General features: G+C 37.6%; 1 protein-coding gene across 2 annotated transcripts in view; it reads left to right on the top strand.

Moving 5' to 3' along the window:
* The window catches only part of GRB10 (growth factor receptor bound protein 10), a 145,473-nt gene that overhangs the window by 130,025 nt on the left and 3,356 nt on the right, over window positions 1-12,092 (top strand). For both annotated transcript variants that reach the window (XM_066560074.1, XM_066560066.1), the window contains 8 exons: window positions 2,337-2,474; window positions 3,001-3,111; window positions 4,330-4,428; window positions 5,858-5,935; window positions 6,594-6,710; window positions 7,585-7,651; window positions 8,634-8,721; window positions 11,411-11,504. In XM_066560074.1, coding sequence (XP_066416171.1) covers window positions 2,337-2,474; window positions 3,001-3,111; window positions 4,330-4,428; window positions 5,858-5,935; window positions 6,594-6,710; window positions 7,585-7,651; window positions 8,634-8,721; window positions 11,411-11,504 — 792 coding nt within the window. The remainder of the gene's footprint in view (window positions 1-2,336; window positions 2,475-3,000; window positions 3,112-4,329; window positions 4,429-5,857; window positions 5,936-6,593; window positions 6,711-7,584; window positions 7,652-8,633; window positions 8,722-11,410; window positions 11,505-12,092) is intronic.

The raw sequence follows: 12,092 nt of genomic DNA, 5'->3' as shown, positions 1-12,092 counted from the left end.
CTACAGTTTCTTGTTTGCTCATAAAGGAATGGGAGTGGTGCATAGTTGGTTGGCCTTCAAGGATGGTGCTGGAGAGTGGGCTACCCCTCTGACCAGTAACTGATTCACTTAAATCTCTCAATTTTTAGCACTCCAATCTAAGCCCCATAGTCTATAAATCCTTTTCACTTCACTTGTTTTCTCAACCTCTGGACATTCAACTCCAGAGCAAAATTAAAACACAATTTATTAAAGAAGTACTGTACTAAGAACATATGACCATGATGCCTGGAGGACAGTGTCATGAATAACAGGCAAGTTATAAAGCAGAAGCACAAATATAAGAAGAATATAAGCATACGAGTAACTGATTTTAGCTTGATTTCTGTCATTTTGCAAATATACACTGACTCTCTGTTGAGACAAGTTTCCACTGACTTTTGATCCAGTGCATTCATTCTGTCCCATAACATGCCAAAGTCCATTAAAATCTGGTTCCACATTCACTGAGAAGAATTTAAAATATAGCATCCTCTTACATCTGGGAAACAATCAAACAAAAAAAATCAAGCCTATTTCTGGAATTATAAATGAAAGTCATGTGCAGTGAGGTTGTAATCAGGAACCAAAACTGGCATGGACTGGCATTGCCATAGACTGGTAGGAAGAGAGGTCTTCACACCTTGGACCCTTCATCCTGTAATTAAAATGGAGAATTGAATTTACTAGTTAATACAAGCAGCAGGACTCCCAAAAAGAGCAAGATGTCCTTGAAGATGGAAAAGTTTTGAGGGTAACTCAAGTGGTAGCAAAAGGAAAACCTTAGAGCCTCGTGAGGTATGAGTTTGCTTCTGGGAAGGCTCAGGAAGGTACAGTCCTGAAGAAGCAAAAGTCTTGGAGGTTAACAACACAAGAGGGTGAGGGAAAGAGGGTGAGCATATTCCCTCTAGTTCATTGTTTACCCATAAAAAACTATTTTTGTTAAAATTTTTATATTAAGTACTTCTTTTGAGAAACACACAACCATTTTTCAGAATTTCAATGGCAGTTATAATTTATTCAAGGTAAACCTCCTGCAGCCTAGTATTCATTAAGCATGTTGCATCTGAGGCCCCCTTAGACACTGACCCATTTCGCTGGTTTTAATTATACGCATGACAGGGAAGAATATTAAATATCACCTCATTATATCATATACTTCATTAAGAGCTAGTATTTTTGGTCATGACAATAGCATATAAATCAGTGGGATCTGTTTTCCCTAGTCTTGACCCGGCTATAACATGCAAAAAAGCTTGCCATCTTAGTTTACTTTTGTTTTAACTGACTGGACAAAAAGAATCTGTTCTCCTTTTGGTCTTTCCCTTTCATAGATGACCAGTGTATTCATAGTACAAACAGCAAGAAAATTGATTGTTCTTTCCCATTCTGTTAGATGAGATGAGGAGGAGCACTGGAAAAAAAAACAGGGTTTAATGGAAGTAAGAATTCTGACGCAAGACACTGGTTTTGGTTTTGTTTCCTATGGGCAATGTCCATACCAAAACACAACTTCGAAGAATTGCTGAGATATCTAGGCTAACCAGGTTTATGCATTTTTCTTCATACTTATTGAATTTATTAATTTGGTATTTAACCTAATGATTGAGCCCTCTGTCATTTAAAAACCTGGCCTGTTGTAATAAGGGAGCAATCCATCAGTTCTCCTACCATAATTAATTCTTCCTTCCTGTGATATATCACAAATCAAATTATTTTGTATATGGTTCCTCTACTTATGTCAAGAAGTTAAATGCTTTTCAATCCTGAGGTCTGGTATAATTGCTGGCACTCACTTGACTGCTCTACATTTTATTTTAAGTTAAATACTCTGTTGTCTGTTATACCTCTTGTCTTGGGACAGCTTGAAATCCCTAAATAGGCTCTTCCTTTCAAAAAGTTGAGGATAAAGATGGAGATTTTGGCCAATGTTTCCAAGCTAGGCAATTTGCCAAAATTGCTGAGACAAGGTATTATTTTAAGAATTAATAAGCTTACTTTCTCTCCCTTCAGGCCAGGTGCAAGATGAATGGGAATACAGAGAAACAGTAGCTTTTTTGAGATTTAAGTCTTCATGCAGAGAATAGGAAGGTGTCAGTTGCAGGAGGAGATGGCCAACTAGACACAATGGAGGAGCAGGAATATACATTTTGGTTGTAAATCAGATTAAACATCTAGGTCAGTTTAAGCCTAGTGGGAAACTGCACCTCAAGTCAACAAAGTGATTTGCCATTTCATTCTTTGTCCTGCAAATACAGTGACAATTTTACAATTCATCCATAGGATACAATGTTCATCTACATTTTCCTCTCCAACAGAACTTTTTAAACTCCAGTAGCTGCCCTGAAATTCAAGGTTTCTTGCATGTGAAAGAGCTGGGTAGGAAATCATGGAAGAAACTGTTTATGTGTTTGAGGAGATCAGGACTTTATTGTTCTACAAAAGGAACTTCAAAGGTAAGATTAAAAAAGAAGTTGCACAGTACTAGCATGTGAAAACATTTTCTGCTTTTACAGTGGGTATTTTTTGCTGTTTTTTAAAAATCTCCACACAGTGTTCCCATTTTTTGTTCCACAGAAAAAGATGAGTAAGGCATGATCAAATGATAGTTGAGCCCTGGGCTCTCAATGCATAAACACAGCCACAGAGTTTCATTATAAAATAAAACCAAACCAGCCAGGCAACATCACTGTGGCCACTAAAGTTGTGCTAACCTTCAGATTTCTCTGGACCAATGTAATAGGCCAGGCCATTTTTAATGTGGGGGGTTTGCATAAGTATTTTGTGAGCTTCCTGTACCAAGCACTTTCTGCTGGTAGGCTGGTATTTAAGGGGTGTGTGCCATGGCCACTTGAGGCTGCCTGGGAGAGGAGCAGTGTTCCTGCATTGCCCTCTGTTGGAGGCTGAGCTTGAGAGACTACAGAGCTTGCACATCTTCCAAAACCTTTCACTTACCTGTGCTAAATCATGTTACTTCCCCAGGAACCAAGACATTTGCAATTGTTGGCTGACCTAGAAGACAGCAATATCTTCTCGTTGATAGCAGGCAAGAAGTTGTACAATGCCCCTGCAGAGTATGGATTTTGTATAAAGGTAAATCTTCTCACTGAGTTCTTCCCAAGTTCCAGACGGTGTTGGTAGCTCAGAGTCACCCCAACCCCCAGCTAAATGGGATTTGTATGTAAAACTCTGCAAGCCTTTTCTGTCATAAGGACTTGATCTTTAACATCTTTCGTTTGGCAGGCATGTCCTGTGAATCTTGTCATCATTTTTTGTGACACTTTTAACACTTAATCTGGTGCTCCTTTGGTTTGGGAAATTTTTGTGCAAGAGCAGCTGAGAGCTGAAGCGTGGTGTGCTTGTGAGATGGCCTTGGTTCACCTCACAGATAAAAGCTTTTTCCAAGTTCACTAATCAAACAGAAAAGTTTCTTTGGACAGTAAGCACCAAAACCATATAGCAGCAAAGGATCAAGCTCTGATAGGGTGCAATTTTATCATTATTGTGGGCCAGAAGTTTGCCTTTATTTAAAGAGGAAGAGTGTCTTGGAAACATGAATGTAGGAATAACCATTTGCCTTTGAAGATTTTTAAAACTGTTGTGCTGAAAGATTCATTTGGAAGGTATTTCAAAGGTTTGAAAAGTGTAATTTTCTGAGAAGAAAATAAGTCTGGGAGCTGGTTTTATGACAGTAGTGAAGTAGTCTCCTTCCTAGCAGCCATTCCAGAGCTAGACAGCAAGAGTTTGTATCAAAGAGACTGGAGGCAGGACACATCCTGAACTGATGGAAGCAAACTTTCAGTTACCCTCAGTTTTGGAAACTTTCATCCTTCATTTCAAAATGGAGGTGTATAAAACTTCTCACAGATTTGAAAACAAAACAACAACAGCAACAAAAAATCCCCAAAAAACCAGGAAAAAACCCTCCAACTACCAAACCCAATTAAACTAAGTGCCTGGGTCTGGTTCTAGCATGGCCTGAGTACCTTGTTCCTATAAACTGCTAGGACTGCAGGTTATTTCAAACCATAGAATCATAGAAAACCCTGAGTTGGAGGCGACCTACAAGGATCAATGACCCCAGCTTCTGAAAGTCAGGAGGCACCAACATTTGATCTTGTTGGACCCAGCTGAAAAAGTGATTTCCTTCAGAGCATGCTCAGCCTCTCCTGAGCTTTAAATTCAGTGTGGTGGGAGCTTTTTCTGGCTAGTTCTTTGGACTAATACTGTACCTGCCTCTACCCTGCTTACAGTGATTCTAATTGTTGGTTTTCTCATGAATGTATCTGACTTCCCTCTAATGCTTTAAAGCCAAACAGAGTGAGAAATGAAACTAAGGAACTGCGGTTGTTGTGTGCTGAAGACGAGCAAAGCAGGACGTGCTGGATGACTGCCTTTCGACTCCTCAAGGTACCTAATCTCTCCTACTTTTGCAAAGCTGCACCTAGAGTAAAGTGGCATTTGTTAGTTTGTTAATGGGAAGTTACCTATATGTTCTTTAATATCATCTGCTCCAAAACAATATGAATAAGAGCAAAAAGCCAAGCAGACCTGTCCCACCTAAGAATTTAAGCATGGGACTAAGATCTATTCCTTCACATATTAATCAAGTATAGTTTTAGTTTGGGATCCAAATTTGAGATATGAGAATGAATTAAAAAACCTGCTTAACAAGATATTTTCAAGTTACCATAAAGCTAAAGAAACTGTTTTCATAATGGTAAGTGGTTCTCTTTACCAGAACAGCATTTCTTTAGCATTTTTTTCCATTTTTTCCATTTTTCTATTAGAAGAAGTAACAAAAATAAGTAACCATATATCTGGGTAAAAGTTACTCATATCTGAGAGCACACAATGAAACTTCTTGATAATATGATAGGAGGCTTCACTGCTTTTTGAAACAAAATCAGGATGGAGGGAACTGAGGAGAAAGCTGACTATTTGGTGTCCTTTGAAGGAGAGAACTTCCTGATTTTCATAGGAAAATGTGCATAAATTCTGGTTTGGTTCTAAGTCTTTTTCTGAATGTGCTGCTTTGAAAACTGCTGTGTTTTTCTCTCTACCTTACTATGTCCCGTGTACTGAAAAAAAATGACTTTGTTTTTAATACACAGAAAAAATGATTAAAGGTGTACAGTCAGCGAAAATTAAGGCTTTGCCCCAAGGCTGTGTCCATAACGCTTGTTTTTATTCAGCATCTCATTTAGCTTTCCATAGTCCTCTATTACCCTGTTTGGAAATTGTATAAACTGTTCCAGTTAGAACATTCAGTAAGCAATGTTGCTCTCCTTCAGCACTGTGCCTTTAGGGAAGGCACTGAGTAGCTGTTTACCTATCCTAGCTACAAGTGTTGCTAAAATTCATCATGTTCAACCAAGGGCATGACTGGAATTCAATCACCTTATTTTTTTTAAGATGGGAAAAGTACAAAGTGATAGTGAAATTTTTTGAAAGAGCTAGTGAATTAGAAAGGTTCTTATTTTTTATCATTATGAAAACTGAGTTTGAATGTCTTGTGCAGAATTTCTTTAAGTTCTAGAGGGTAAAAAGAAGGGAATTAATATGTGTGTTCTGATCTCAACTGAAAGCTTGTGTTCTACAAAGAAAACGTGATCATAGCTGAGAGTTGCAAAAATAACCCATGTATATCACTCAAGCTTGTATTTTTTTAAATAAAACTTTTTGTTTTATTTACTCTTTGCCACCTGCCAATCACTATTACTCAATACAAATGTCTTTGGGGCCTTGGTCCAGTGTAAAAGTGATATTAAGAAATCACTACAGTTTTTTTCCTAGGGCATATATTTGAATAATACTGTCCTTGTGTTTCTGTTGGCAGTATGGAATGCTACTGTATCAGAATTACAGAATTCCCCAGCAGCGAAAAGCCATGCTTCCACACTTTTCCACTCCAGTAGTAAGTGATGAACTTTACCTCACTGATGTATGATGTTGGAAAAGATACATTTGCTTTTGCATTTTAAAAGTGGAAAATTTTACACTAAGAAATGTAAATTCAGCATTGTGCAGCAAATCAACATAAAGTTTATGTTCTGCATGAGTACAGTTTTTGTGGTTGGCTCTCCATTATATTAGGCTTACATGATCCACATGATTGAAAAATCTTGGCTACGTCACGCTCTTTGAGATGTACGGCACAGAGAGACATCTGGCTGTCTCTGCAGAAGCCAGCTTAGGTCTGGCAAAACTAACACGTAGATTTCCTAAAATATGTTGGGCCAAGAGCTGACTGTTAACTACCTAAAAGAGAAGATCCTATATTTGGATCCCAACTGGCCCTGAAAATGACTGGAATATAGTAATAGGGCAAGTGGGCAACTTGAGCAAATAGATTTTATTCTGAGCCTTTGAATCATCTCACTCCCCTACAGTCAAAAAAACATCTATTTTTGTGTCTGTGAATCTTTTGAAAGGAGAAAAAAGTGAGATGTATTTTCTGTGCTGTTGAAGGAGGACTTTGGACAGTCTTCTGAAACCAAAACAGTTTGAAGTGAAACTCTCAAGCTGGTTTTCCCTTTCCCTGTTTTTTGAAATAAGTGAAAATTCCTTTTCAGAGAAGTGTATCTGAAAACTCACTAGTAGCAATGGATTTTTCGGGGCAAATAGGAAGAGTTATTGAAAATCCTGCTGAAGCACAGAGTGCTGCCTTGGAAGAAGGACATGCTTGGAGGGTAGCTATCTTCTCTTCTTTTCTATTTTTGCAATCAGTAAGTGTCTGTTGAGAGCCAAAACACAGAGTGTGCTATGATGTTAGTGCAGTGCTGGTCACAGTATAGCTTAGCTCCGACCTGCAGCAATCACACTGCAAGCATGCAGATCTGAAAGTCAATATCCATCTTTAGCAAAACTGTCACATTCACAACAACCTTCTACCACTGCTTCTCTGTCCCCCTAGTGTCCAGAGGAAAGTTGAGGGGGAAAGCAGACCCACCAGAACTTTACTGCCAGTTTGCAAAACCAGTCTCTGAGGAGGAATATGTCAAATTAAATGCTTCCCCACATGGAAGAGGCTGGGGCTCTGACTAATGGCTTGCTCCCAGTAAGTTTAATTGCAGAATATACAAGAGGCAGGACCTCTTTCAATGAAAACTGATGTAACTTGTTTATAGTGTCTTGTGGACAGACAGCTGCAGTACAAGTTTTCCCACATGCTCGTCTTTTAGGGTAAAGGAGTCATTACTGAAGCATTAGCTGGTGCTTTATGTACGGGAGGGAAATACTGCTTGATTTACTGAGTGCCTGGTGTTTTGCCTGAGCAGAAACACATCAGTCTTTTCTTTTTTTCTGTCTTTTTTTTCCTTTTTTTTTTTTTTTTTTTAAGATACTGAGCTTTCATCATTAACATCTGGCTCGTGTTTTAAGCCAACTGAAATGAGCTGCTGCTTGTAGATTAGCCCCCTTCAAAGTTGCATTTCTTTTTCTCATCCTTGCATTAAATCTGCCCAGCCCCCAGTTTCCTGTAAATTTAATCTATATTGCATGTGCACTAATTCTCTTCTTCCAAGACATTAGTGTGGATTTAACGGTAATTCATTTTCTCTATAGAAACGTAGCACAAGAATGAACATCTTGGGTAGCCAAAGTCCACTCCATCCTTCCACACTGAGTACAGGTAAATTCTGATGGTTTGTAACCATAGTATCAGAGGTCTCTGTGGGTAAAGAAAAGGTACATTTCATATAGACATAGAGTGTAGCCATGTAGTACGAATGCCTTGATGTCAAATACAATCCTTATCAGTAGCTCCTGTGTCATTAACATGCCTACCCATACAGACACCATAGAAGGAACTTGTTTCCCTTGATGGCCCACTCAAACTTTACTTTAGGACTAGTCTTTTGAAACTCTTATTTTGTAAAAATAGACACTCCATAAGTATTTCCATTTAAAAGAATCCAGCAGTTGATTTGCTGTTTTGGACAAGGAAAGTCAGTGAGTGATCTTTTAATCTTTATAGAGTAGAAATGAGAGTTTTCAAAACAAAATTTGTTCCATAATAATTGAAAAATGTAAAATATGCAAGTCCTCAACATTTCTTTGAAACTGTAAATTTATTAAAACAACAGGAAATTTCATATTAATATCCTAGCCTTCTTGGAGGAAACACAGATATTTTCTATTGCTATTCTGTTAACAGAATTTTAAAATACCATTTGAAGAACAAAACAATAAAGATAAACATATTGGGGGCTAACTTGACTCTTGAAAGCACCATCTAAAGTGCATTTCTCTATCTGATATTTAGAGGGACTTGTTTCTAACTCATTAGCTTATACATTGAGTCTTAAGGAATGTTAATCCCAGTACGTTCAAGCTATGAGAAGGCAATATTATAAGAGACTTCTCTTTTTTACCTAATTGTATATCTGAAAATTGGAAAATACATGGAGATATGATGCCTCTCTACTTGGTATATTAAGTAGATGCATTTTTTTATATTGATTCTCTTTTATATAGGTTGATGGAAGATACTTTATATTCTGTAAGAGATCTATACCCACTTTTAAAATGTTTAAATAATTAGTATGTGGTAAAATGGTTGCATGTGTAATTGTTTTTAACCATCCTCTCCTTCTTTTTCCTCTCACCTCCAGTTATTCATAGGACACAGCACTGGTTTCACGGAAGAATCTCGAGAGAAGAATCTCACAGGATTATTAAGCAACAAGGGCTTGTAGATGGGTAGGTATTCTTGTTGCTCAGTATTTATGATCTGACAGTAAACTTTACAGATGAGAGCACAACTTCTGCTGTAATAATCTACAGGTTTATGAGCATTTCTGAGTAACCTGATTGTTGAGTAGTCCCGTTATAACCTGCCTGGATTCCAAAAAGTCAGAGTGTGTGCTTGTAGGAGTAGATCCTAACTTTTAATTTGAAAAGTAAAATCTTATAATACACTTAATTGTCTTTCTTTTTTTCCAACAGAGATAGTCAAGTTTTAGATGATGTTAGAATTTGAATATGTTTAATTCTTGTAATATGCATTGAGGAGATATTTTTCAGGCAAAGCTGTACCTAACCATTTGCCAACAAATTTATAATCAGCCATCCGTGCTCTTCTGCATGAATCAGAGAAGCTAATGGTGCTTGCTCACTATTTCTGTTCTAGAGCAAAGAAATTAAAGTACCTGTTCCAGCACTCTCTTAAATGTCTGTGGTCGTTATTTAAGTATCTTCTGAGCATCTGTTTTCCTTATTTATATGGAGTTATGGTTATTGAAGGGAAGTTGCTTGAACTGCATTCAGCATTGTTGATTTGTAGGATGGGAAAGGCATGGCTGCCTTTGGTTCACTGTCTTCATTCCTCTCAGGGTTACGGTAGAAACATCCATGTTGGCTTCACAGGAGACAGTGAAATTCAAACCTTTCTTCAGCATTTTCTGATTCAGAAGCAACACTAATCTTTCTGAAGACTAAAATACATTAGGGAAGTAGAAATTGGTAGTGCATATATATACATATATATATATAAAAAATTCATCAAGCAGTGTTGGCTTATTTTTGGGGAGTTTTTTTCCAGTCTAGGGCTAGACAGGGGCTTTTAGCTAAGCAGGTTCAACAGAAAAGAGAAGCTGAGAAAGCAAAGGAGCACTGCTGACTTTTTGTGTTTCTGGTTTTCTCACAATACAATTTTGGGCTCATTTTGTCTTGTTGCCTTAGGAATCTGGTGGCCCATCCTTCTTGATGAATTCATAAATGTGTTCATGTGTTTGATGCTGTGTTCAATTTGTGCCTAATCAGCTTACTTACTGTGGAATGTAAAAATTGGTTAGTTTAGCCATAGTAAGGTCCACCAGCAGTGGCAAAAGAACCAGGTTACCTATGTGCTCTGAGATACAAGGATCATGATTTTCAGGGGAGAAAACTCTTGCCTATGTTTTCCTGCTCTCTGTGTTCTTGAACAAAAGAAGGTAGAAAGTCAACAGTTTCCTGATGGTTCATGGAAGAGGCTCAACACTGTATACAAGCAACTGATGCTACTATCTTGGATATCTCTGGAAGTTCTTGCTGAGGATGCATCTCTCTTGGTAGCCACTGTTTGTGTGGAAGCTGGTTGCTTGCCAGAGGTTGAGTAAACAGTTGCAGCATCAGTTGTGCAGACCTTTGCTTTGTGCCACTAGTTTACCATGCATGATGTGAAACAGCTAGATGAAATATAATTGAGATACCTGCATGAACTGCAGCAACCACAGGGCAGGCTCTTTTTCCCTCACAGGGATGCTAATTTATAAAGGCTTTTGTCCCTTTTCCACACATTTGGTCTTCCTAAGATTACAATGGAATTTTCAAATACCATGCATGGTTTCTGAGAGTGGCAAGACATGCCTGTCCCTGACTACTGAAGTCACTCTGGTTATGATGGTGCATTTTTCTGGTACTGACATTTCTCAATCAGTTCTGAGGAGCTGGAGTAAAATCTTTTGGGTTCTTAAGACTACAAGCAGTTCTTTCAACTGCACCTTGGAAAAGTGTGTTCCTTGCTTAGTGGTCAGCAATTAAGAGGCCTGCTCCAGTCCTGTGCTCAGCCATCTCTAAAATCCACTTGTGCTTTGTGCTATAAGCCTTCTGCAAAGGTATATTCTTCTTTCCTGTGGCATGGAGAGGATCTGCTTCCTTAGTTCATAAATATCAAGGGGAGGAAACACAGGGGTTTTTATCTACCTTTTTTTCTCCTCTTCCCATTATGGATGTTAAATAAAGTCCATTTAGGGTAGGACTTCAGTTTTGTGGATTAACTTAAAAGTGACAGCTACATGGTGTATACTGTTGGTAGCTGTACACCTAATGTACATTTTTTTCCACATGCTGAGGGGAAAATACTGTGACTGTTCTAGAGGAAAAATCAGTGTGTGTTTTCCCCATCTTGATAATTTGGAAGCTACTTAACTGGTAAATAATTTTAAGAAAGTCTTGTGCTATTTCTGTGCAATTGCAGCCATTTAACCAACACATAATTTTGCTGACACTGGATTTCTGCAAACTGATGCAAGATATTGTAGTGGGAACAGATTCCCATATATTACTTTCTCATCTACAGAAATTCAGGTTTTCTCTAGAATTAAATGATAACATTTTCTTCATAAGAGTACAAATCATTAATAGAAAGCTGAGTTAGAGGGAACCTTAAAAAAAGCCTCATAGGTACCTTCTTAGGGGAAGAAGTACCATCATGTATCTTGCACTTCTTGTTTCTTCATCTGTCAATGTTGCATAGCCATGGTAGAAAGTAAATTGCCAGTTACAAAATCACCTCTTAATGCAACTAAAGAAGAATTCGGCAGTGGCACAATATTACTTAGTGGTTCTGATTATTTAAGAACAAACAGATGGGGATATTCAATTTGTTCTTAAAAATGTTCTCTCCTAGATTATTTCTTCTCCGGGACAGCCAAAGCAATCCAAAGGCATTTGTACTTACGTTATGCCATCATCAAAAAATAAAGCATTTTCAAATCTTGCCGGTAAGTAGATTATTTTTGATACTGATAAAAAACCCCAAAATTTTAAACCATTAAGCTTTTGCCAACATCTCAGGAGATCTCTTATTAATTACTGATGTAATTAACAAGGATGTTTCCATTAGCAAATACATGAACAGATATTCTTTAGAATATTCTTTAATCAGTCAAATGTCTGCTTAAAATTATTGGTTAGCATTGCTGGAAAACTGTTGTAAGTCACTGCATTACACAAGTCTATGTAATGCACAGAACTTGTTCTCTGTGACTGTCAGAGACAACAGCAGTTGTTGTCTCCCTTCTCACTTAAGCAAACATAGAATAACTTCAGGAAACTTTAAAAAGTTTTATTCTGGAGGTTATCCAATCATGTTGAGCTTCAAATAACATTACACAGAGATGTTGGAAAACAATTTGATTTTTATCTTGATCCAAAAAAGCATGAAAAATTTAGGATTATGTAGAACTTTTTATTGTTCCAAACCCTCCTCTGTTGTTTAGCTGGCCAATTTTACAAAAAGCTAACAAATCCTTTTGGGGTATTTTTGTTTTATCTAATGAATGCCAGTGACATCTGTACAACTTTCAATT

The sequence above is a fragment of the Molothrus aeneus genome, chromosome 1 (assembly GCF_037042795.1).
Source record: "Molothrus aeneus isolate 106 chromosome 1, BPBGC_Maene_1.0, whole genome shotgun sequence".
NCBI lineage: Eukaryota > Metazoa > Chordata > Aves > Passeriformes > Icteridae > Molothrus > Molothrus aeneus.
Note: the sequence above shows the minus strand (reverse complement) of the source record. Positions and strands in the feature narration are given on the sequence as shown.